We start from the raw sequence: 25,909 nt of genomic DNA, 5'->3' as shown, positions 1-25,909 counted from the left end.
CCTTGGGGCACTCCACTAGACACTGGCCTCCAACCTGACATACAATTGTCAACCATTACCCTCTGGTATCTCCCATTCAGCCATTGTTGAATCCATCTTGCAACCTCACTATTAATACCCAACGATTTAACCTTCTTAATCAACCTTCCATGTGGAACCTTGTCAAATGCCTTACTGAAGTCCATATAGACAACATCCACAGCCTTGCCCTTATCAATTTCCCTGGTAACCTCTTCAAAAAATTCAAGAAGATTAGTCAAACATGACCTTCCAGGCACAAATCCATGTTGACTGTTTCTAATCAGGCCTTGATTATCCAAATAATTATATATATTGTCCCTAAGTATCTTTTCCATTAATTTTCCCACCACAGACGTCAAACTAATAGGTCTATAATTGCTAGGTTTACTTTTAGAACCTTTTTTAAACAAAGGCACAACATGCGCAATGCGCCAATCTTCCGGCACCATCCCTGTTTCTAATGACGTTTGAAATATTTCCGTCATAGCCCCTGCTATTTCTGCACTAACTTCCCTCAATGTCCTAGGGAATATCCTATCAGGACCTGGAGACTTATCCACTTTTATATTCTTCAAAAGTGTCCGTACCTCCTCTTCTTTAATTCTCCTAATTTCCATCACTACTCTACTTGTTTCGCTTACCTCACATAATTCAATATCCTTCTCCTCGGTAAATACCGAAGAAAAGAAATTGTTTAATATCTCCCCCATTTCTTCCGGCTCAGCACATAGCTGTCCACTCTGACTCTCTAATGGACCAATAGTGATAAGTAGTGATAGGCTTCTACTGTTTGGACAATCAGAACCAACAAATATCTCACAATGTCACACAGGCATGTTTTAAACAATATTGTTTAAGAAATTTATTTAAAATTTGTATTTCTCTCCAAGTCTGGTAATACAACATGTGCCAAAATGGCCAGCTTAGGTGGACAGACTGGGGTGATCACCTCTCGCCCAGACCATGTTTCCAGTGGAGCAGCCTTCTCTGTCCATAGATTTCTAACACAGTGCATCACACAACAGCAAGGTCAGAACTCTGTGCAAAAGGATGAGTTAGAGGGGAGACGTGGGCAACTGAAGAGCTTGCAGCCATTCACAGAGTGGATCTTACGGAAAAACCGAGGGCAGAAGCAGCTGTAAATGTTATCCATAGGGCACAAACTAAGTCAGCGGGCAGAGCCAGAGCTGACAGTGATCATTCTCCATCAGAGCCTGATTAACCTGCATCCATGCATTGACACAGACCAGCCTGCTGCAAAGAGAAGCCTGGGCCAAAACAGGAGTTGGCACTCTCTCGTAGGGTCCCACAGTCAAGATGCACCTACAGGTTGTGTCAGAAATCCAGGCTGGCTATACTCGGGCCTTGTGGAAGGGAGACAGCCTCTCTGGGTAGCGTACAGCCATTAAAACCACCCGGCCCACTGAACTCAGGGGAGCAGAGGCTCAGCCATTTGCTTCAGCCCCCTGTCTACACAGAGTTAAAGCCAGGCTGTTAAATGTGGCTTCTGAGGCACTGTTTCAGCAGAGCAATTAAACGGGTCACTTGGACAGCACACAGGGTCAGAGGGAGATACGCAGTCTCTCCGCTCTCTGTACGGACATAGAACTAAGTTCCAAAAATAACCCACGCTATTCATCTATCCCAACCTGCCATACCAGGGCTCTTTCGAGATAAGAACCAGAAATAATCTAGGGAATAGAATTGAAGTTCCTCCTCTGTTGGTCGTCATCAGTTAGGGGATTGAGTATAGAAAAAAAAAGGCGCAAAGTGCTGGAGACTCAGTGAGTCAGGCAGCATCCTTCGAGAATATAGAATATAGACAGGTGAAGGTTTGGATCAGGACTCTTCTTCAATTCGAAGAAAAAACCTGACCTGAAACGTCACCTACTCATGTTGTCCAGACATGCTGCCTGACTCGCTGAGCTACTCCTGCACTGTTTTTTTGTAAACCAGCAACTGCAGTTGCTTGCTTCTATATATTGAGTATAGAAGTTGGGACTTTATGTTAGTTGTTGCAAGATGCTGGTGAGGCTGCACTTGGGGTATTGGGTCACCTGCTATCGGAAAGATGCCATTAAGGCACTGTGTGTAAAGATTTACAAGGATGTTACCAGGGTTCGAGGGGCTGAGCTGTAGGGGGAGGTTGGGCAGGCGAGGACTTCACTTATTGAGTGCAGGAGGCTGAGGGATCATCTTAAAGAACATAGAAAAGTATCGGACAGGACCAGGCCCTTCGCCCCACAATGTCTGTGCTCTACATAAAGCCATCATGTGCTTGTACATGATCCATATCCCTCCATTCCCTCCATATCCATGTGCATATCTATAAGCCTTCTAAATGTCACCACCATCCCTCGTATATAAAATCGTGAGGGGAATTCATAGCCTGAATGCAGAGTGTCTTTTTCCCAGGATAGATGAATCAAAAACTAGAGGGCATAGGTTTAAGGTGAAAGGGAAAAGATTTAATAGGAACCTGTGGTCAACTTTTTCCATACAGAGGACGGTGGGTAGTTGGATCGAGCTGCCAGAGGACGTAGTGGAGATCGGTGCAATAACAACATTTGGACAGGTGCATGGATAGGAAAGAGATATGTGATAAATGTTGGCAAATTAGATCAGCTTAGATGGGACATCTTGGTTGGCCTGAAGGGCTTGTTTCCATGCTGAGTGACTACTGTGTAAAACAGGGTCTCTGGTGGGAGGTATCAGTGAACAATTACCCGCCAACAGGTTTCCAACTGTTTCTTTGCCCCGGGTTTGCTTCTGCTAGTTTTTGAGAAACAAGGAGAATTTCAGCGCATTATAATTTCAGAGTTGAAGGGATGTGGCTGGGTGGTCACTGATGCAGGGGGATCTGGTCTCAGTGGACCTTGCAGAAACTCAACCACTTCACTCATTCTGCCCTCTGTGGATGCCCAGACTGGCAAGGGAAGACACCAAGGTGGCATCATGAAAATTTTGGCAAACTGCGAAGAACTCTTTGGGATGGTTAAAGTCCACAGGAAGGTTTGACGCGAGTCTTCTCAGATCCAACGTGCAGGATAATCAGGAACGTAGTCTCTTCAGCAGCAAGCTCCATCTTTGATTCTACAATCACACTTAAATATGAATTAACATTTCTTCACGGACACACGGGGGACCCCTGGACTAACTGCTCCACAACATGTAACATCTTAGAAGTAAGTAAACCTTTGCCTCCCATCCTTTCAATAGAAGCCTCTCGTACCACATGTGTAATGTCACACTGGTTGTAGATCAGTCAGCCCGGGGGGTGGGGGGGGGCTGAGTTTCTCTGCCATGTTCTTGCAATGGACGGCAGTGGGATGATGTCTACACCAGCTTCTTGGCCTCAAAGAAGCTCTTTAGGTGCTTCATCTGCCAGATCCCAGTGAGGATCAGAATGATTGTTTGGGCAATTGACCACCACAGGACTCGCTGGTTGGTGCTTTCACTCGTCAGTCGGAACCGTTCTTCCCGATACTGTGCACAAAAGGAAAAACAAGATCAAACGTTCATCTATAGGAACAACGTGTTAAGCACCATCATCATCATCATCATATATATACAGCCGGAAACAGGCCTTTTCGGCCCTCCAAGTCCGTGCCGCCCAGTGATCCCCGCACATTAACACTATCCTACACCCACTAGGGACAATTTAAAAAAAAACATTTACCCAGCCAATTAACCTAGATACCTGTGCGTCTTTGGAGTGTGGGAGGAAACCGAAGATCTCGGAGAAAACCCACGCAGGTTACGGGGAGAACGTACAAACTCCTTACAGTGCAGCACCCGTAGTCAGGATCGAACCTGAGTCTCCGGCGCTGCATTCGCTGTAAAGCAGCAACTCTACCGCTGCGCTACCGTGCCACCAGTAAGCATCTTTGGTCAGAGGGTGGTGAATCTGTGGAATTCATTGCCACAGAAGGCTGTGGAGGCCAAGTCAGTGGATATTTTTAAGGCGGAGATTCCTGATTAGTACGGGTGTCAGGGGTTATGGGGAGAAGGCAGGAGAATGGGGTTGAGGGGGAGATAGATCAGCGATGAATGAATGGCAGAGTAGACTTGATGGGCCAAATGGCCTAGTTCTGCTCCTATCACATGAACGTATGAAGCAAATACCCCCCTCTATTGCTTAGTTGGCAAGGTCACTGTTAAAGTACCTTTTGGGCACATTTGGTGTATTGCCTGTCGTTCTGCTCACCGCGTAACAGAAAGGATGTGGAGGCTTTTTAGAGGTTTACCATAATGCTGCCTGGATTAGGTGGTGCAAGCAAGGGCTGGACAGACTGAAATCGTTTTTTTATGGCTAAAGGAAAACATCATACAAGTATATAAAATTATAGAGAGGCATAGATAGTCAGAACCTATTCCCCCAAAGTTGAAATATCATAAAGTAGAGGGCATTAGGTTTACGGTGAGGGGGGCAACGCTTAAAGGAGATGTGTGGGGCAAGTTTCCTTTGTGGGTGCTGCAAGTGGTGGGTGCTGCAAGGGGTGGGTGCCTCAAGTGGTGGGTGCTGCAAGTGGTGGGTGCTGCAAGTGGTGGGTGCCTCAAGTGGTGGGTGCTGCTAGTGGTGGGTGCTGCAAGTGGCGGGTGCCTCAAGTGGTGGGTGCTGCAAGTGGTGGGTGCTGCAAGTGGTGGGTGGGTGCCTGCAAGTGGTGGGTGCTGCAAGTGGTGGGTGCTGCAAGTGGTGGGGTCTGCAAGTGGTGGGTGGGTGCCTGCAAGTGGTGGGTGCTGCAAGTGGTGGGTGCTGCAAGTGATGGGTGCTGCAAGTGGTGGGTCCTGGAAGGCATTGCCAGGGGAGTTGGTTGAGGCAGATACGAAGGTGGCATTTAAGAGGCTTTTAGAAAGGCACATGGATAAATACAGCAATCAGCAGTGAAATAAATCTGTTTTTACAAAGAAAAATATCAGTTGTGTCCCTGCGTTTTCTTGCTATTTTTGGGGACATTTTTCATTCATCAAATCCTTAGACTAATTTATACCAGAAAGATCACATTAATTTTGCAACTAAATAACCTTATATAAGCCAAATTCTGATTATGCTTATGATTTTTATAATTTATCACCGGATTAGATGGTTTCCTGAAGCCCCAGGTTTTTGCAGCAGGACATGAGTGGCAGTGTCCATTTGGTTACGTGTGAAATGTGTGAATTGAAAGCAGAGTAACCGTTTTTATATTTATTGTTTCTTTTTTTTATTGTTTATATTTTGTGTTTAAGTTTTCCATTGAAATATTTAATAATGAATAGAACTTAAAATCATAGAATAAAGATCTAGTCTGCTCACTTATTTTAGCGCTGTCTCATTCTGTAGTCACTCCCATTTTTTTACCTCGTCGATGCTATAACCGTTTTTTTTGCACTCGCACGATTTTAAAATAGTTCAAACAATAGACAATAGACAAAGGAGGAGGCTATTCGGCCCTTCGAGCCAGCACCGCCATTCAATGTGATCATGGCTGATCATCCTCAATCAGTACCCCGTTCCTGCCTTCTCCCCATACCCCCTGACTCCGCTATCCTTAAGAGCTCTATCTAGCTCTCTCTTGAATGCATTCAGAGAATTGGCCTACACTGCCTTCTGAGGCAGAGAATTCCACAGATTCACAACTCTCTGACTGAAAAAGTTTTTCCTCATCTCAGTTCTAAATGGCCTGCCCCTTATTCTTAAACTGTGGCCCCTTGTTCTGGACTCCCCCAACATTGGGAACATGTTTCCTGTCCAGTCCAACCCCTTAATAATCTTATACGTTTCGATAAGATCTCCTCTCATCCTTCTAAATTCCAGTGTATACAATGCGATTATAATGACCCTGACCTGAACTACGGTCCTGGTGGTAGGCTACGTGGGGACATTTTGTAAGGGAGCTGAGAAATCAGTATAAGAGACAATGTCCCAGTGGTGATGTTGTGGGCACTCTGTGCTCTCAATTACACTGTATTCAGGTTTTTTTGCTTGGAATCATTGGTTAGCAAAAATCTTTTTGCACGTTTTCGTTCTTTACTCGTAAATGTTGCTTCCAGTTTAAAAATGTTTAAATTCTGTGAAACTTTCATTGCTTGTTGCGATGTTGTTGTAAAGTGTGTGCACTGTAGCGAAGGAAATCAAAAGTGATCGTGTCCCAGATAATGCCGAGTCTCGTGGAAAGTATGCTCCTGCCTACACAGATGCTTTAGGTTCTGGGCAATATTCGAGTAAATTAACATTAAATTCGATGAAAAGTTACTGCATTCTTTCTCATTTATGTGTATATATATATATATATATATATATATATATTTAAAAAAATTATAAATATTTTTTTTCTCTCGCTTTCCCCCCCAAATTTTGAAAGTATTAAATTTTGGTCAATTTTGATCACAAATTAGCTCAAAAGAATCATAGGTAGGCTCATTTTTAATGCCGCGGTATTTCGTTATAATTTAATCACTTTCAAATTTGGCCTCCCATGTCACAGGTTGGGACCCTTATTACGGGAACACCCATATGCAGGGAATGGAGAGGTATGGATCACGTGCAGGCAGAGGAGATGAGTTTATCTTGGCATTATGTTGGGCACAGACACTGTGGGCTGAAGGGCCTGTTCCTGTGCTGCACTGTCCTATGTATCGGGATCAAACACTGGCACGCGATGATCACAGGCACAGGAGGCAAGGTGCACATCTGAATGGAGTGTAAACTGTGGAAAAGGGGAGTGGGGTTAAAGAAACAGACTACATGGCAGTTATCAATAGGTACCAGCATGCAGATGGGTTAAAATATACACACAGGATCCTAGGCTTTAGAAATAGAGGCACAGAGCACAAGAAGGAAATCAGGATGAACTTGTATAAACCAATGTTTCTGGCAATAGGAGAATGTGCACAGCTCTGAGCTCCAGACTTTGAGCAAGACGTGAAGGCCATGGAGAGGGTACAGAAGAGATTTACTAAAACGGTTCCAGGCACAAAGGACGATGGTAATATGGGCAGACTTGAGACGCTGGGTTCATGCTCCTTGAAAAAGAAAAGGGGGCAAGCATCAAGCTCAATGTCATCTTCAGTCTGAAGAGGGGTCTCAACCCACAACGTCACCCATTCCTTCCATCCAGCGATGCAGCCTGTCCCACTGAGTTACTCCAGCATTTTGTGTCTATCTTAGGCTATAAACAGAGAACCTGTGCCCAGTGTTTGGATCGAGACTGGTACCACCAAGAGCAGGAGTGGAGGTAGCAGGGAGCTGGGTAAGTATCTGACGGGAAGGAATTTGCAGGGCAGTGGAAGAGAGGCGGAGGAGAATCTAGCTGGAGGCGGTACAGAGGAATCTCACCGATAAAGTACCAGGCGTCTTCAATTTTTGTACTTCTATCCATGTGGGCATCTTTATCTCTGATCCCGGAGGTAAGATGTGGGGTGAGGGGGAAATGTGATTGTAAGAATTCTACCAGGGTTCCCATTCACACCAACTGTTGTACAGTAGTAAACTGGTCGTGAAGAGACCTAAAAGCTTAAATCTTTCCATACACCCCGAATGAGTCAGAAACTCCAAAGTCCGCATGCTTACGTGACAGTGTGAAGGGGAGGGAGGGGGCAGTGTGAAGGGGAGGGGGGGGCAGTGTGAAGGGGAGGGGGGGCAGTGTGAAGGGGAGGGGGGGCAGTGTGAAGGGGAGGGGGGGGCAGTGTGAAGGGGAGGGGGGGGCAGTGTGAAGGGGAGGGGGGGGCAGTGTGAATGGGAGTCAAGTCAAGTCAAGTCAATTTTATTTGTATAGCACATTTAAAAACAACCCACGTTGACCAAAGTGCTGCACATCTGAGTGCGAAGGGGAGGGGGGGAGCAGTGTGAAGGGGAGGGAGGGGGGCAGTGTGAAGAGGAGGGGGCAGTGTGAAGGGGAGGGGGGGGCAGTGTGAAGGGGAGGGGGGGCAGTGTGAAGGGGAGGGGGGGCAGTGTGAAGGGGAGGGGGGGCAGTGTGAAGGGGGCAGTGTGAAGGGGAGGGGGCAATGTGAAGGGGGCAGTGTGAAGGGGAGGGAGGGGGGCAGTGTGAAGGGGAGGGGGGGCAGTGTGAAGGGGAGGGGGGGCAGTGTGAAGGGGAGGGGGGGCAGTGTGAAGGGGGCAGTGTGAAGGGGAGGGGGCAATGTGAAGGGGGCAGTGTGAAGGGGAGGGAGGGGGGCAGTGTGAAGGGGAGGGGGGGGCAGTGTGAAGGGGAGGGGGGGGCAGTGTGAAGGGGAGGGGGGGCAGTGCGAAGGGGAGGGAGGGGGGCAGTGTGAAGGGGAGGGGGGGGCAGTGTGAAGGGGAGGGGGCAGTGTGAAGGGGAGGGGGGGCAGTGTGAAGGGGAGGGAGTGGGCAGTGCGAAGGGGAGGGGGGGGCAGTGTGAAGGGGAGGGGGGGGGCAGTGTGAAGGGGAGGGGGGGGCAGTGTGAAGGGGAGGGAGTGGGCAGTGCGAAGGGGGGGGCAGTGCGAAGGGGAGGGGGGGGCAGTGTGAAGGGGAGGGAGTGGGCAGTGTGAAGGGGAGGGGGGGCAGTGTGAAGGGGAGGGGGGGCAGTGTGAAGGGGAGGGGGGGCAGTGTGAAGGGGAGGGGGGGCAGTGTGAAGGGGAGGTGGCAGTGTGAAGGGGGGGGCAGTGTGAAGGGGAGGGGGCAGTGTGAAGGGGGCAGTGTGAAGGGGAGGGGGCAGTGTGAAGGGGGCAGTGCGAAGGGGAGGGGGGGGCAGTGTGAATGGGAGGGAGGGGGCAGTGTGAAGGGGAGTGGGGGGCAGTGTGAAGGGGAGGGGGCAGTGTGAAGGGGAGGGAGGGGGCAGTGTGAAGGGGAGGGGGGGGCAGTGTGAAGGGGAGGGGAGGGGCAGTGTGAAGGGGAGGGGGCAGTGTGAAGGGGGCAGTGTGAAGGGGAGGGGGGGGCAGTGTGAAGGGGAGGGAGGGGAGGGGGCAGTGTGAAGGGGAGGGAGGGGGCAGTGTGAAGGGGAGGGAGGGGGCAGTGTGAAGGGGAGGGAGGGGGCAGTGTGAAGGGGAGGGGGGGCAGTGTGAATGGGAGGGAGGGGGCAGTGTGAAGGGGAGGGGGCAGTGTGAAGGGGAGGGAGGGGAGGGGGCAGTGTGAAGGGGAGGGGGGGGGCAGTGTGAAGGGGAGGGGGCAGTGTGAAGGGGAGGGGGCAGTGTGAAGGGGAGGGGGGGGGCAGTGTGAAGGGGAGGGAGGGGGCAGTGTGAAGGGGAGGGAGGGGAGGGGGCAGTGTGAAGGGGAGGGAGGGGGCAGTGTGAAGGGGAGGGGGGGGCAGTGTGAAGGGGAGGGGGGGCAGTGTGAAGGGGAGGGGGGGGCAGTGTGAAGGGGAGGGGGGGGCAGTGTGAAGGGGAGGGGGGGGCAGTGTGAAGGGGAGTCAAGTCAAGTCAAGTCAATTTTATTTGTATAGCACATTTAAAAACAACCCACGTTGACCAAAGTGCTGCACATCTGAGTGCGAAGGGGAGGGGGGGAGCAGTGTGAAGGGGAGGGAGGGGGGCAGTGTGAAGAGGAGGGGGCAGTGTGAAGGGGAGGGGGGGGCAGTGTGAAGGGGAGGGGGGGCAGTGTGAAGGGGAGGGGGGGCAGTGTGAAGGGGAGGGGGGGCAGTGTGAAGGGGGCAGTGTGAAGGGGAGGGGGCAATGTGAAGGGGGCAGTGTGAAGGGGAGGGAGGGGGGCAGTGTGAAGGGGAGGGGGGGGCAGTGTGAAGGGGAGGGGGGGGCAGTGTGAAGGGGAGGGGGGGCAGTGCGAAGGGGAGGGAGGGGGGCAGTGTGAAGGGGAGGGGGGGGCAGTGTGAAGGGGAGGGGGGGGCAGTGTGAAGGGGAGGGGCAGTGTGAAGGGGAGGGGGGGCAGTGTGAAGGGGAGGGAGTGGGCAGTGCGAAGGGGAGGGGGGGGCAGTGTGAAGGGGAGGGGGGGGCAGTGTGAAGGGGAGGGGGGGGCAGTGTGAAGGGGAGGGAGTGGGCAGTGCGAAGGGGGGGGGCAGTGCGAAGGGGAGGGGGGGCAGTGTGAAGGGGAGGGGGGGCAGTGTGAAGGGGAGGGAGTGGGCAGTGTGAAGGGGAGGGGGGGCAGTGTGAAGGGGAGGGGGGGCAGTGTGAAGGGGAGGGGGGGCAGTGTGAAGGGGAGGTGGCAGTGTGAAGGGGAGGGGGCAGTGTGAAGGGGGCAGTGTGAAGGGGAGGGGGCAGTGTGAAGGGGGCAGTGTGAAGGGGAGGGGGGAGCAGTGTGAATGGGAGGGAGGGGGCAGTGTGAAGGGGAGGGGGGGGCAGTGTGAAGGGGAGGGGGGGGCAGTGTGAATGGGAGGGAGGGGGCAGTGTGAAGGGGAGGGGGGGGCAGTGTGAAGGGGAGGGGGCAGTGTGAAGGGGAGGGAGGGGGCAGTGTGAAGGGGAGGGGGGGGCAGTGTGAAGGGGAGGGGGCAGTGTGAAGGGGGCAGTGTGAAGGGGAGGGGGGGCAGTGTGAAGGGGAGGGGGCAGTGTGAAGGGGAGGGGGGGGCAGTGTGAAGGGGAGGGAGGGGAGGGGGCAGTGTGAAGGGGAGGGAGGGGGCAGTGTGAAGGGGAGGGAGGGGGCAGTGTGAAGGGGAGGGAGGGGGTAGTGTGAAGGGGAGGGAGGGGGCAGTGTGAAGGGGAGGGGGGGGCAGTGTGAATGGGAGGGAGGGGAGGGGGCAGTGTGAAGGGGAGGGAGGGGAGGGGGCAGTGTGAAGGGGAGGGGGGGGCAGTGTGAAGGGGAGGGGGCAGTGTGAAGGGGAGGGGGCAGTGTGAAGGGGAGGGGGCAGTGTGAAGGGGAGGGGGGGGCAGTGTGAAGGGGAGGGAGGGGGCAGTGTGAAGGGGAGGGAGGGGAGGGGGCAGTGTGAAGGGGAGGGAGGGGGCAGTGTGAAGGGGAGGGGGCAGTGTGAAGGGGAGGGGGCAGTGTGAAGGGGAGGGAGGGGAGGGGGCAGTGTGAAGGGGAGGGAGGGGGCAGTGTGAAGGGGAGGGAGGGGGCAGTGTGAAGGGGAGGGAGGGGAGGGGGCAGTGTGAAGGGGAGGGAGGGGGCAGTGTGAAGGGGAGGGGGCAGTGTGAAGGGGAGGGAGGGGAGGGGGCAGTGTGAAGGGGAGGGAGGGGAGGGGGCAGTGTGAAGGGGAGGGAGGGGATGGGGCAGTGTGAAGGGGAGGGAGGGGGCAGTGTGAAGGGGAGGGGGCAGTGTGAAGGGGAGGGAGGGGAGGGGGCAGTGTGAAGGGGAGGGAGGGGAGGGGGCAGTGTGAAGGGGAGGGAGGGGAGGGGGCAGTGTGAAGGGGAGGGAGGGGAGGGGGCAGTGTGAAGGGGAGGGAGGGGAGGGGGCAGTGTGAAGGGGATGCGGTAGTGCTCCGGGTTACACTGTTTGCTCCATACTCACCCTCTGGTAGTTCTGTTCTTTCTGAATCTGTTCCACCTGGTCCAGCAACTGTCGCACACGCAGCTGCAGTTCCGTCAGTTTATCCTTTGCGGCGATTTCTGGATAGTTATTGGCATGTTCCCCCACTTGGATGTCAAGGTGCACCCGCTGCAGTAGAGGAAAAGGAAACCGTCACACAATAACTCCACCAATTAACATCTCCTGAAACGCCTGCGCACTGCCGATGCCAACCACCAAGTGCAACGCTAAACGGTGGAGGCATTGCCATCTGCACAGTTGCACGACCCTGTTCCAGCCTGCCAACATGCAAGTCATTTTGATGAGAAACTTCTGGACCTTTGAAGGAGCGAGGGTCAGAGTGACCATGTTCAATGTGGACGGACGGACGGCCCTCCCATGGTTTTCACTCTTACAGACTGCGTAAGGAATACAGTAACCAGTGAACATATAACAACCAAAACATTTCATCAAAACAAGAATAATCAGTGCAAGTTTTTAATGAGGTGACAAAGGTGATGATGAGTAGGAAAATAACTGCAGATGCTGGCACAAATCGAAGGTATCACAAAATGCTGGAGTAACTCAGCAGGTCAGGCAGCATCTTGGAGGGAAGGCATGGATGACGTTTCGGGTCGAGACCTTTCTTCAGTCTGATGCTGCCTGACCTGCTGAGTTACTCCAGCATTTTGTGATACCAAGGTAATGATAAGGGTATGGCGGTGGACGTTGTCTACACGGATTTAGTAAGGCATTTGACAAAGTCCCTCACGGTAGACTAATCCAGAAGATTAAGATGATTCTTAATTGATGATTAAGATGATTCTGGATTGATGGTGACTTTCTGGTATGTATTCAGCATTGGTTTACTCAAAGCAGACATGTGGTTGTGGTGAAGAACAATATTCTGGCTCGAGGTCTGTGGCCAATGGAGTTCCTCAGAGAACTGTGCTGGGACCTCTGTTATTTGTGATATGTATACATGACTGGGACATGAATCTAAATGGGTTGGTTAGTAGCTTTACAGACGATACCAAGATTGCCTGAGTTGCGGGCAGTGAGGAAGGCTGTCAAAGTATCCAGTGAGATATAGATCAGTTGCAGAAACGGGAAACTTAATCTGAGCAAGTACGATGGACTTTGGGAGGTCAAAGGCAAGGGGAAGGTATACGTTTGATGGGAAGACTCTTAACAGCATTGATCTGCAGGGGGATCTTGTGGTCCAGGTCCATAACATCCTCTCATTGACAAACATCAAGCAGGTAGAGTGGTAAAGAAGGCATGTGGCATGCTTGCTTTCATAGGTATTGAGTATAAGAGTCAGGAAGTCATGATGCAGCTTTATAGGACACCATTCAGATAATAATCTGCCTTCCTGTTCTTGCTCCCAAAGTGGATAACCTCACATTCATCCACATGCTGCATTTGGAGCATTGTGTGCAGTTCTGGTCACCCCATTACAGGAAGGATGTAGAGTGGGTGCAGAGGTTTATGAGACTGAGGCCTAGATTACAAGTATTAGGTAGAGGGAGCGGTTGGACAAGCTTGGGTTGTTTTCTGTGGAATGCGGGTCCAAGGGGAGACCTGATAAAAGTACAGGCGCTCCTCAGCTTCCGATGGGGTTCCGTTCCGAGAAACCCAACGGAAACCGAAAGTATTGTACGTCGAAATGCATTGCAATACACACGATCACGTGGCCGGGAGCGAGCGGTGGCTGCCGTTTGCACCATCGCAAAGTCAACTATCGCTAGTTGAAACATCGTAAGCCGGGAGGCACATGTATATAAAATAATGAGGCATAGATAGGGTAGAGGAGTCAGAGCTTTTACCTCCCAGGGTAGCAATATCAAAGACTACAGGGCATTACTTTAAGGAAAGAGGGGTAACGTTTAAAGGAGATATACAGGGCGTTTTTTTCCCCCACAGAGAAAGGTAAATGCCTGGAATGTGCTGCTGGGACGGTGGTGGAGGCAGATACGATAATGTCATTGAAGAGGTTTTAGATAGGCACATGGGTATGAAAGGAATGGAGGGGTATAGAACACATGCGGGGACTGGAGATTAGTTTAACCTGGCATCATGTTGGGCACAATATTGGCCGAAGAGAAGAGGAAGTGCGTGCAGAACAGAAGATACTCCAGTTATTGGGGGTATTTATTCACAAAATGCTGGAGTAACTCAGCAGGTCAGGCAGCATCTCAGGAGAGAAGGAATGGGCGACGTTTCGGGTCGAGACCCTTCTTCAGACTGATGTCAGGGGGGCGGGACAAAGGAAGGATATAGGTGGAGACAGGAAGACAGTGGGAGATCTGGGAAGGGGGAGGGGAAGAGAGGGACAGAGGAACTATCTAAAGTTGGAGAAATCAATGTTCATACCACTGGGCTGCAAGCTGCCCAGGCGAAATATGAGGTGCTGTTCCTCCAATTTCCGGTGGGACTCACTATGGCACTGGAGGAGGCCCATGACAGAAAGGTCAGACTGGGAATGGGAGGGGGAGTTGAAGTGCTCAGCCACCGGGAGATCAGATTGGGATTGGGGGAGTTGCCAAAGTCCAGCCTACAGTACACGTTCCACTTCCTCTGGTTCACCGTTCCCTGTTTCACTTTGAGGTCAGCAACAAGGCAGTTGTAACATCAACTGATGAAAACTCAAACAGGCTTCTATAGAGATAAGGTACCAACAATCCAATGCCCAGCTCTTACCAGCTTGCCGCCTGCAAACAGCGACATCTTTGTGGAGTTGGAGTGGAGGCAGATCTGGTGCTCGCCGGGAGTGTGCGACGTGAAGGTGAATCTCCCCTCAGCGCCGTACTGCCGGGACAGGATCACCTGGGAAGTGGAAGCAAAGGTCAGACTAGTGCAGGACACGGCAACTCACCACTCGCTGTTCAATCAGCACTCCCCGTGGGAAGGGAACAACTCGACAACTGGAATGAGCAAAAACAAGGAACGGCAGATGCTGAATCACCATAAAAAGACAAAGTGCTGGAGTAAGTGTGGAATTCTCTGCCTCAGAAGGCAGTGGAGGCCAATTCTCTGAATGCATTCAAGAGAGAGCTAGATAGAGCTCTTAAGGATAGCGGAGTCAGGGGGTATGGGGAGAAGGCAGGAACGGGGTACTGATTGAGAATGATCAGCCATGATCACATTGAATGGTGGTGCTGGCTCGAAGGGCCGAATGACCTCCTCTTGCACATATTGTCTATTGTCTAACTCAGCGGGCCAGGCAGCATCTCTGGAGAATATGGACATTTGGTGTTTTGGGTTGGGACCCTACTTCAGACTAGAGTCTGGTCTGAAGAAGGGTCCCAACTCAAAACATCACCCATGTCCTCCAGAGTTGCTGCCCAGCCCGTTGAGTTACTCCTTGTCTTTTCCCTTCACAGGTAACGGATGTGGGGTTAATATTCTGCACTCTCACTATTGCAGAAGCAAGGACTCTGCAGGCCATTTCCCCAAGTACCACCAAAGAATCTGAGCTCAGCTGCTGAACCTCATGTTCTGCTACAGATTAGCAGGCAGAAATTAAATATATGAGTCTAAAGAGGCAAATTACAATCCGTCCAGTACAGTCTCAGCCTACAGATTAGCCAACACAGGGCAGACTCCTCGAAGCTGGCCGATTCCCCTCTGTAATTAGACCCGCCATGGAACTGTCTCGGTTACTCGGAATGAATGCGATAGGTTGCGCGGCAGATGACTATGTGGAATATTTCTCCAGCTCGGCTCCCAAATGACCAGCAGCAAACTGGAGGGTGGATTAAGGACCAATGCGCAGGAGCACGGCACCAACTGCTCACAACCTCAGCAATATATATGTCAATTCCAATTTTCCATTCCCCATTCTTTAGCATAAGACCTGAAACTTCTTACACTCTGCAGAGCCGAGCCGAGCCGGGCCACACTCTGACCCAATGTACAATAGTGGATGTTGTGGACTGCCTGGAAGGTATTTGGCAGAGGCAGCTGACAGATTCTGCTAAAGGCTGACTTACAGCCTCCCTTATTGATCTGGGGATCAATGTCTCACCACAAGGACCAGTGATCCCACAGAGGAACCCAGCACATTCAGAATGGCAAATTGTTTTCATTGAAAGGCTGTAGCCTGTAAATGCCCAGATGCTGTCTTGGCATTTCTAGTATAGAACAGTATAGCACAGGAACAGGCCCTTGGGCCCACAATCCCTGTGCCAAACATGATGCCATCTCTTATTTACCTGTATATAATCCATATCCCTCCATATCTATCTGCCCCTTAGATGCCACTATCGTATCTGCCTCCACCACCACCCCTGGCAGCGAGTTCTAAGTACCGCCACGCTCTGTGTAAAAAAACCCTGCTCTGCACATTTCCTTTAAACTTTGCCCTCTCACCTTCAAGCCGTGCCCTCTAGCATCTGATATTTACATCCTGGGGGGCGTCACAGTTAGTGGAGCTGCTGCCACATACCTGGGTTCCATCCTGACCTTGGGTGCTGTCTGTGTGGAGTCTGCACGTTCGCCTTGTGATCGGGTGGGTTTTCTCCAAGTGCTCTTTTCTCTTCATACCCCACAAATGTGTGTGCTGGTAGGCACATCCGAGAGGAATTGATCGGAATGTATGGGGTCTAAAACGGATTCGTGTAGGACTGGTGCTCGATGGCCAGTGTGGACTCGATGGGCCAAAGGGCCTGTTCCTGTCAGCAGTAACTGTACAATAGCCCAGATAAGCACTGTACAACCTCTGAATAAAGTTCTAGAGCCATAGAGTCTTACAGCATGGAAACAATCCCTTCAGCCCAACTTGCCCATGCTAACAAGATGCCCCATCTACCCTAGTCCCACCTACCCGCGTTTGGCTGGTATCCCTCCAAACCTTTCCTATTCATGAACCTGTCCAAATATCTTTTAGTTCTGTACATCACAAACAGTAGTGCTCCAGTAAGGTTAGTTGCAGAGTTCCAACCTCAGCCACACACACCAGTGTACTACATCCTACCTTCGTATCAGGATCCCGCACTTCAACATGCATTCCCAGTCCTGGAGTCGAGGGCAGAAAGGTTTCCATCTGCTTATCCCAGAGCTGAGTCCGGTAGTTACCTGGATTAAACATCGCAAAAGGGAACTGGGTTGAATGACTCAAAATGTACGGCATAGAACAGGTTCCTCAGCTCAGCTCAGGCCCGTGCCGCTCGACATCAGCCTTGCAAACCTACGCCAACCATCAGCAAGAGACACTTGTTCTTCAACAACTACTTAAATGTAAGTGAGCGAGCTAACAATTTGGGGAAATGGGTTCTCCGGAACATCAAATTTAGTTTAGAGATACAGCTGAGAAACAAGCCCTTCGGCCCACCAAATCCATGCTGACCATCTCTCACCCTTTCCCACTATTTTTACATTATCCCACTTTCTCATCCACCCCCTACATACAGGGGGCAATTTACAGAAGCCAATTAACCTACAAACTTGCACATCTTTGGGATGTGGGAGGAAACCTACACGGTCATAGGGAGAACATGTGAACTCCACACAGATCAAACCAGGGTCGCTGGCGCAGTGAGGCAGCAGCTCTACCCGCTGCACCTTTTTTGTTCTTTTTCGGACACTTTCTTCAGATTGGTTCCTATCCGCAGTCTGAAGCCCATTCATAGCCTCCACAGATGTTGCTGAGTTTAGCATAGAAACAATTTTATTACTGAGTTTTTAAATTATGGTCCCTGCTTCTGATCGAGCTCACAATTTGCTTTCACTGGCTGTTTGGGACTAGTAAAAGAAAAAGCCCCAAGACGGTAGCGCAGCGGTAGAGTTGCTGCTTTACAGCGAATGCAGCGCCGGAGACTCAGGTTCGATCCTGACTACGTGTGCTGCACTGTAAGGAGTTTGTACGTTCTCCCCGTGACCTGCGTGGGTTTTCTCCGAGATCTTCGGTTTCCTCCCACACTCCAAAGACGTACAGGTATGTAGGTTAATTGGCTGGGTAAATGTAAAAATTGTCCCTAGTGGGTGTAGGATAGTGTTAATGTACGGGGATCGCTTGGCGGCATGGACTTGGAGGGCCGAAAAGGCCTGTTTCCGGCTGTATATATATGATATGATATGATATTGGCAGCACAGTGATGTGGGGAACAGAGCTGCTTCCTGACGGCTCCAGGGACCCAGGTCTGCTGGTACTGTCTAAGTGGGGTTTGCACGTTCTTCATGACCACGTGGCTTTCCTTTGGGCTCTGCAGTTCTAGCAGACATCCCGAAGACATACAGGTTGGACATTATCCCAAACGTAGGTGAATGGTGCAATCTGAAGCTTGGGGCCTGTGAACAGTTCATGGTTCAACGTGGGGAGAATAACGTGGGTTAAGGCGGTGATTAGTGTAAAAACAGGTAGTTGATGGTTGGTGTGAACTCAGTGGGCCGAGGGTCCTCTTTCCGTGTTGTATCACTCAGAGCTGAGCACGTGGGTCCCATCTAATGAGCTCAAGGGGCTGTGATGTGAGCCACAGGCAGGGTTCGTTGTTGCCCCACCTGCAGAAGCACTCACTTACTACAGGATGATTCATCCTGAGCAACAACGCAAACAGGATGTCACTTGTCACCACTCGCCTAGCCCACGGCATCAGTAAACTGCTGATGTGGCGAACGCACTGAATCCTGGCCTGTGGAACTGAATCCTGGCCTGTGGAACTGACACAGGCTCTTGCCCAAATCCACGCTGACCATCGATCACCTATTCCATGTTGTCCCACTTTCTCATCCACTCCCTACACACTTGGGGCAACTTACAGAGGGTCAATTAACCTGCCACCCTACACATCTTTGGGATGTGGGAGGAAACTGAAGCCTTGGAGGAAACTGGGAGAACGTGCAAACTTTATACAGACAGCACCTAAGGTCAGGAATGAACCCGGGTCTTTGGCACTGTGATGTAGCAGCTTTGCCCGCTGCACCACTGTACTGCCCTGGACAACAGAAAGAGGGTTTTCATATATAGTCTAATCTATTGTAGATTAGAGACTTGCCAGAATGGTTCCCATCACACAGAGTGGTGTCAAGATCCACTTCAAAGACACGAGCCCAAAGTCAAGGCTGATGTACAATAGTACAACAATCACCAGGCCACGATTATCAAGCCTTACTTGCAGCAGTATGCCAGTGACCCACGTCACCCTGGCCACACTACCATTTCATCCACGTCACCCTGGCCACACTACCATCTCATCCCTATCAACGGGTAGAAGGTGCAGGAGGCTGGAAACCGTGAGCTCCAGGTTCAAGAACTGCTTATTGCCAACAACCATCAGGCTCGTGAACACTGCACAACACTAATGTCAGCTATGAACTTCTATGAACGGTCTTTGTTTGCACTCAGGACATTTGATATTCTCATGCATTACTATCATGACGATTAATTTATTGAAATGTTGTTTATTATGTTATTTCTATGTATCGTGTTTACGGGCCTGTTATGCTGCTGCAAGTGAGGATTTCCTTGTTATGTTGTCAGGTGTATAGAAACATAGAAAATAGGTGCAGGAGGAGACCATTCGGCCTTCGAGCCAGCACCGCCATTCATTGTGATCATGGCTGATCGTCCCCAATCAATAACCCGTGCCTGCCTTCTCCCCATATTCCTTGATTACACTTGCCCCTAGAGCTACATCTAACTCTCTTTTAAACCCATCCAGTGATTTGGCTTCCACTGCCCTCTGTGGCAGAGAATTCCACAAATTCACAACTCTCTGGTTGAAACAGTTTATTCTCACCTCAGTTTTAAATGGCCTCCCGTTTATTCTAAGACTGTGGCCCCTGGTTCTGGACTCGCCCAACATTGGGAACATTTTTCCTGCATCTAGCTTGTCCAGTCCTTTTATAATTTTATATGTTTCTATAAGATCCCCTCTCATCCTTCTAAACTCCAGTGAATACAAGCCTAGTCTTTTCAATCTTTCCTCATATGACAGTCCCGCCATCCCAGGGATCAATCCCGTGAACCTACGCTGCACTGCCTCAATTACAAGGATGTCCTTCCTCAAATTAGGAGACCAAAACTGTACACAATACTCCAGATGTGACCTTACCAGGGCCCTATACAACTGCAGAAGAACCTCTTTACTCCTATACTGAAATCCTCTTGTTATGAAGGCCAACATGCTATTAGCTTTCTTCACTGCCTGCTGTAACTGCACGCCAACTTTCAGTACAAGGACACCCAGGTCTCGCTGCACCTCCCCTTACTTAACCTAACACCATTGAGATAATAATCTGCCACCTTGTTTTTGCCGCCAAAGTGGATAACCTCACATTTATCTATATTATACTGCATCTGCCCACTCACTCATCCATCTGCTCACAGTTAAACACTCTGGACTTGTCCTTTAGGTTTTGGGGAGCACACTGTTCAGACTATTGACTGGCAGTTCTCCTGTATTACAACAATAATTACACTTCAAACAAACCAGCATTGTGATAAAAAAATCTTCAGAATTGATGTTTAGGACATAAATAGAAACCTTCCCCCCATTGACGAACTGTACATTGCAACGGCCAGGAAGTGAGCGGGCAAGATCATCTCTGACCCCTCTCACCCTGGCCACAAACTCTTCGAAGCACTTACCTCGGAAGGCGACTCTGGTCTGTCAAAGCAGCCACAGCCAGACATAAAAAACAGCTTTTTCCCGCAAGTAGTAGCTCTACTCAATAACCAATCTCTTTTTGCTCTGGTTTATTTCACTCACATGTTTAAACTGTAATGTTGTATTCCTAATGTTTTAATGTTTTATGCTTTATTCTTAATTGTTTACTGTATGCTCGTGTTGTTACTTGCGAGCGGAGTAGCAAGGCACATTCCTTGTATGTGTATATACTTGGCCAATAAACTTATTCATTCACTGCCCGGATGCACTAAGCCAGCAAGCACAATACCACCCTCATGATGCTGAAACATATCACTCCTTCTGGGTCACAACTTGAGAATTTGTATTGGGTAAAAGGTGGGGGAGAGTGTGCACGAGCAAGCCTATAATTTACAGTAGATTATTAAAACCCTCTTCCTGTCATCCATGAGGTGTTATTCAGGGTGGCACAGTAATGCAGTGGGTAGAGCTGTGCCAGGAGAGCATGCAAAACAAGGTTTTTCACTGTATCTCTGTCAATGTGGCAATAGTAAACCAATAAGAGTGAAACACATATATAATGATAGCAAAGCAATTGGTAGAGATTTTGAGACCAAGTCCAGGACGGGATCTGGTCACCTTTAGACTGTGTTATCAATGGATCAAGACTGCACTCTGTCAAGCCCGCGTGATAGACACAAGGAACTGCAGATGCGAGAAACTTGAGCAAAACATAAGTTCTGGAGGAACTCAGGCAGCATCTGTGGAGGCAATAGCCTTTTAGTGATCGGGAGATTATCTTTAGTGACCCTTTGTCTGATGCTGCCGAACTCCAGCTCAAGGCTTTACGATAACTCATGTTGCGACAACAACCTCACATTAAAGGCCTGGATAGAGTGGATGTGGAGAGGATATCTCCAGCAGTGGGAGAATCTAGGACCAGAGGGAATAGCCTCAGAATAAAAGACGTACCTGTTGAATGGAGATGAGGGGGATTTCTTTAGCCAGAGGATGGTGAATCTGTGGAATTCATTGCCACAGATGGCTGTGGAGGCCAAGCCATTGGGTATTTTTAAGGCAGAAATTGATAGTAAGGTTCTTGATTAGTAAAGGTGTCAAAGTTTACAGGCAGAAGAATGGGATTGAGAGACTAAGATAGATCAGCCATGATCAAATGGCGGAATAGACTCAATGGGCCGAATGGCCTAATTTTGCTCCTACATCTCATGGTCTTATCAAGTCAGGCATAGGCAACTTCCACCCTACGATAACTTCCACCATGCCTCAAAGAATAACAGCTTGCAGACGCCTGAAAATCCAAGTCCAGCAGAAACACTAACCTGAAGCACATCTCCAGCATCAAGCTCATAACGCTGGGCTCTAAAGGTCAGGCACGTCCATCACCCGACAACCCCAAGCTCTGCTCTTGGTTCCATCACATCAAGAGATCATCTGGTGGACCAGAGGGCAAGGCTCGAGGATGCTCTCTTCCACCCTACGATAACTTCCCCTTTGAAAGGATGCAAGGTGTCCGGCGATACATGGGCATCCATGGGCCCATGTCATTTGAAATGGCACCGAGAGCCTCTCGTCTCTTCACCAGGAGCACACGGAAGGCCATCGCAAGCAGGGCACCCCCTCCCCACACCACCAACCTGTCAAGCATGCCCTCTCCCGGTTGCGGCAGGATCTGCAGGTACCACTCTGGCTGCTGAGGTGGCTGTGGTGGTTAATGTACTGAAAATGCTGCAAAAACTAGGCAGCTTAGGAAGCTCGGTTCAAACGGAAACAAACGGTTCATATTTCAGGGCTGACACACTTATCACAACTACACAGAGAAAACAAGTTAGTCCAGAAACAGATGAGGGATGTAACAGGCGGTGCAAAGGAGCCTGTCTGACAAGGTGAAACAATATGTTAATTAAGGAGCTGCTGATGTTCTGTCCATGTAGTGCCTGCCGATCAGTCCGGACTATTGGTGCACAGCCAGTTGGCCAGACTAATCAAATTAAAGAAAAAGTAAACAAGTAAACAAAAGGGAACAAGCGAACAGCCCATATGGCCAATTCTGAAACATTCAGAGAGCAAGAACAAGTTATCTAAAGAAGGAGAATTTAAGGGTGGCACAAGAGAGTCTAGTTTAAGGATCTTGACGTGAAACATCGACCATCCATTTCCCTCCACAGAGGCTGTCTGACCTGCTGAGTCCCTTCTCTTCTTGCGCGGGGGATTCGATATTGTGTCCTGCGTGCTGCAATGTGCCTAGATAGAAAGCGATTTATTGTTTCCAGAGCTTGCATTAGTTCTGTTGCAACACTGCAGGAGGCAGATGTCAGAACAGGTGTGGGATCGTGAAGGAAAGCAGCAGCAATCTGTGTCACCCTGCCGATAGAGTGGAGCTGCTCCACAGTGATCACCCAAGATAGACACAAAAAGCTGGAGGAACTTAGCGGGTTAGACAGCATCTCTAGACTCCAGCTTTTTCTGTCTATCTTTGGTTTAAACCAGCATCTGCAGTTTTTTCCTACACAAGTGATCAACCAGTCTGTGTTTGGTCTCCATTGCAAAGCAAGCCACAGCGTAAACATCCAACACACTCATTAGCGAAGGTGCAAAAGAGGCAGCCGCATCATCTGCAAGGACCATTTCAGTCGCTGGATGTGGGAAGGGAAGAGGTGAAAGGATCACTGGCGCCTCACTCCCAACACTCCTGGTCCTTTACACCACCCGCCTCACCCGCAAAGCACTGAGCATTGTGGGTGACCCCTCCTACCCCTCCAACAGCCTCTTCAGACTCCTGCCTTCAGGGAGAAGGTTTCGCAGCCTGAGGTCAAGCACCACCCGACTAAAGAACAGTTTTTTCCACCAGGCTGTCAGGATGCTGAACTCTCTCCCCTCCCTCCCTCCTCTCTTCCCTGCCCCCATTGGACCTGGACTTTAACACCCCACACACACGCACATCCAGCACCAGACACTTTTTTTAACGCTGCTATGGACAGGCTTTGCACTACTGTTCATTATTTTTGATTGTAATATATTCATCTTCATCTTTTTTCATTGAAGTGACTATATTTTATTAAACTGTATATATTGACTTGTTTGCTGTGCCTTTTTAATTTTAACTTAATTTAATGCACTTTATTCCTCGGGATTGTGGGAAACGGTATTTCGATCTTCTGTTTGTGAAAACTAACTGAAAATTGACAATAAAGTTGACTTTTGACTTTGACTTTGAAAGGACAGATATCACACAGATATTGAACTGGAATAGGCCAGGTGACATCATTTGAGGTTTCCTAATTTGAGGAAGGACATTCTTGTAATTGAGGCAGTGCAGCTTCGGTTCACTAGATTGATCCCTGGGATGGCGGAACTGTCATATGAGGAAAGATTGAAAAGACTAGGCTTGTATTCACTGGAGTTTAGAAGGATGAGAGGGAATCTTATAGAGACATATAAAATTTAAACGGACTGGACAAGCTAGATGCAGGAAAAATGTTCCCAATGTTGGGGGAGTCCAGAACTAACAGCCACAGTCTTAGAATAAATGGGAGGCCATTTAAAACTGAGGTGAGAAGGAACTTTTTCACCCAGAGAGTTGTGGATTTGTGGAATTCTCTGCCACGGTGGGCGGTGAAGGCCAAGTCACTGGAAGAATTTAGGAGAGAGTTAGATAGAGCTCTGGGGGCTAGTGGAATCAGGGGATATGGGGAGAAATTGAGCACAGGCTACTGATTGTGGATGATCAGCCATAATCACAATGAATGGCGGTGCTGGCTCAAAGGGGCGAATGGCCTCCTCCTGCACCTGTTTTCTATGTTTCTATGACAGGGAGATAGGCATGGAGTCACAAAGGAACAATATATTTGAAATGCTGAAAGGGGAGGGGAGGGAAATAGGTTTGCGTTGATGATGGAATCTTTTTGATTCTGGTCCAAAAGTTAGAATAAAGCTAATTTAAGAATATTGCTACATAAAAAGTGACTTGGAAGTTTGGAACTCCCTTCCACGGACAGAAATTGTTTGATTAATTTTAAATCCGATAAATTAATTATTTAATAAATAAAGATTTTGGACACATGGAGTGGGATTATAGATTTACCAAGATCTTCCTTAAGGTCAGAGCACGCTGTGTGACTATACGAGTTCCTCCTGTCCCTGAATTACAAGATGTAAAGTAATTCTCTGAAACATTAACCCTCTGGGCAGTCGCGGAGATACTTTGCCCGACACCAATTGATTTAGGGCACTTCTACTGTATGCCAGCCATTCTTAGCTTGGCTAGTGAGAAGGCTAGGGCTGCACCTTACTGGCCAGAAATGGCTATGTTAACCATGATTCCCATTGCCAGTGGCAGCTGGCAGCGTGGCAGAGAGCAATGAAAGCAAGTTGGAACCGCACTTGCCAGTGGCGTGCAGTGCTAACCTGTGTACAAGGTGCAATGAGATCAATGGGAGCATGAAGCCCAACGCCAGCAGAGTGCAAAAATGACATGGGGCGCTCAGTAAAAACAATAAAAACCCGCGCCAGGTAGCAGGGACATGATGCCTTGCATTACCCCATAATCACAAAGTACAGCCACGCAGAACAACGCCTCGAATGCCCATGGTTAGTTCCATCAAGTGGGCTCTTGGACTACAGGATAAGTCAAGTCAAGTCAATTTCATATCATATCATATCATATATATACAGCCGGAAACAGGCCTTTTCGGCCCTCCAAGTCCGTGCCGCCCAGTGATCCCCGTACATTAACACTATCCTACACCCACTAGGGACAATTTTTTTTTACATTTACCCAGCCAATTAACCTACATACCTGTACGTCTTTGGAGTGTGGGAGGAAACCGAAGATCTCGGAGAAAACCCACGCAGGTCACGGGGAGAACATACAAACACCGTACAGTGCAGCATCCGTAGTCAGGATCGAACCTGAGTCTCCGGCGCTGCATTCGCTGTAAAGCAGCAACTCTACCGTGCCGCCCTTTATTTATTTATATAGCACATTATATAGCACATTTGTATAGCACATTTAAAAACAACCCACGTTGACCAAAGTGCTGCACATCTGACTAGATAAGGATCTGAGCAGCCATTGGAGAGCACAGCGAAGACAGAAAGTCTACAACGGTAGCCATTCTGAGCACAGAGGCCCACTGTAAAGACAGAGTGCCAGCCGGTGGAGAGGACATGATGTACCGCAGGGGGTCGTGGATGGGAGAAGGGGCAGTGGCCTGTGGGTGCCCACGGATGGGGTACAGGGCAGCAGATAGGGCCAATGAAGGGGGCAGATAGAGGTGTGCAATGACAGCCAGTCATGAGGGCACAAGGCACCGTGAGCGCTGGCAGTGCCCCAGACCAGTGAGGCGGGTCTCGGTGTGGGGGGGGGGTGTGTCCGAGGGCCGCCCACTGCGGGGGGGAGTCAGTGGGAGAGGGTCTCGGTGGGGGGGGGGGGGGGGGTGTCCGAGGGCCGCCCACTGCGGGGGGGGGGGGGAAGTCAGTCGGAGAGGGTCTCGGTGGGGGGGGTGTCCGAGGGCCGCCCACTGCGGGGGGGGGGGGGGGGAGGGAGTCAGTGAGAGAGGGTCTCGGTGGGGGGGGGGTGTCCGAGGGCCGCCCACTGCGGGGAGGAGTCAGTGGGAGAGGGTCTCGGTGGGGGGGGGGGTGTCCGAGGGCCGCCCACTGCGGGGGGGGGGGGGGAGTCAGTGGGAGAGGGTCTCGGTGGCGGCCGGACTCACCGATCACCATCGTCTCGTCGGGGATCTCCTCGATGAAACACTTCCTCTCGGTCTCGCCGATGTGGAAGTAGATGGCGTGCGCCAGGCCGAGCTGTAGGAGCAGGAGCAGCGCCGGCCCCATCCTCACCCTCACCCTCATCCCCGGTGCCGGTCCCGGCGACAGGAACGCGCCGCTCGCCCGCATCGCTCCGGCCCAACCCGGCACCGCCACCGCGCCTGCGCGCCGGACACACGGGGACGCC

The 25,909-nt window shown here is 50.4% G+C and overlaps 1 protein-coding gene across 1 annotated transcript; it reads right to left on the bottom strand.

Moving 5' to 3' along the window:
- Window positions 1-856: 856 nt before the first annotated feature.
- LOC144610172 (transmembrane emp24 domain-containing protein 4-like) lies at window positions 857-25,897 on the bottom strand. The gene is made up of 5 exons (XM_078428725.1): window positions 25,668-25,897; window positions 16,326-16,426; window positions 14,051-14,176; window positions 11,351-11,497; window positions 857-3,507 (listed from the first exon to the last, which is right to left on the bottom strand). Exons 1-5 carry the CDS (start codon window positions 25,849-25,851, stop codon window positions 3,358-3,360), a joined length of 708 nt encoding a protein of 235 aa, XP_078284851.1. The 5' UTR covers window positions 25,852-25,897; the 3' UTR covers window positions 857-3,357.
- Between the last annotated feature and the right edge of the window lie 12 nt (window positions 25,898-25,909).

This window comes from Rhinoraja longicauda, chromosome 36 (assembly GCF_053455715.1).
Source record: "Rhinoraja longicauda isolate Sanriku21f chromosome 36, sRhiLon1.1, whole genome shotgun sequence".
Taxonomy (NCBI): domain Eukaryota; kingdom Metazoa; phylum Chordata; class Chondrichthyes; order Rajiformes; family Arhynchobatidae; genus Rhinoraja; species Rhinoraja longicauda.
This window is presented reverse-complemented; position numbering and strand designations above follow the sequence as displayed.

Bases quoted from the DNA above. Each gene is read 5' to 3' on its own strand.
- LOC144610172 (XM_078428725.1), bottom strand. From the start codon at position 25,851: ATGCGGGCGAGCGGCGCGTTCCTGTCGCCGGGACCGGCACCGGGGATG. The intron at 16,427-25,667 runs GTGAGTCCGGCC...TGTTTAATCCAG, and splicing joins CGACGAGACGATGGTGATCG to GTAACTACCGGACTCAGCTC. The intron at 14,177-16,325 runs GTAGGATGTAGT...TCCACTTCCCAG, and splicing joins TGCGGGATCCTGATACGAAG to GTGATCCTGTCCCGGCAGTA.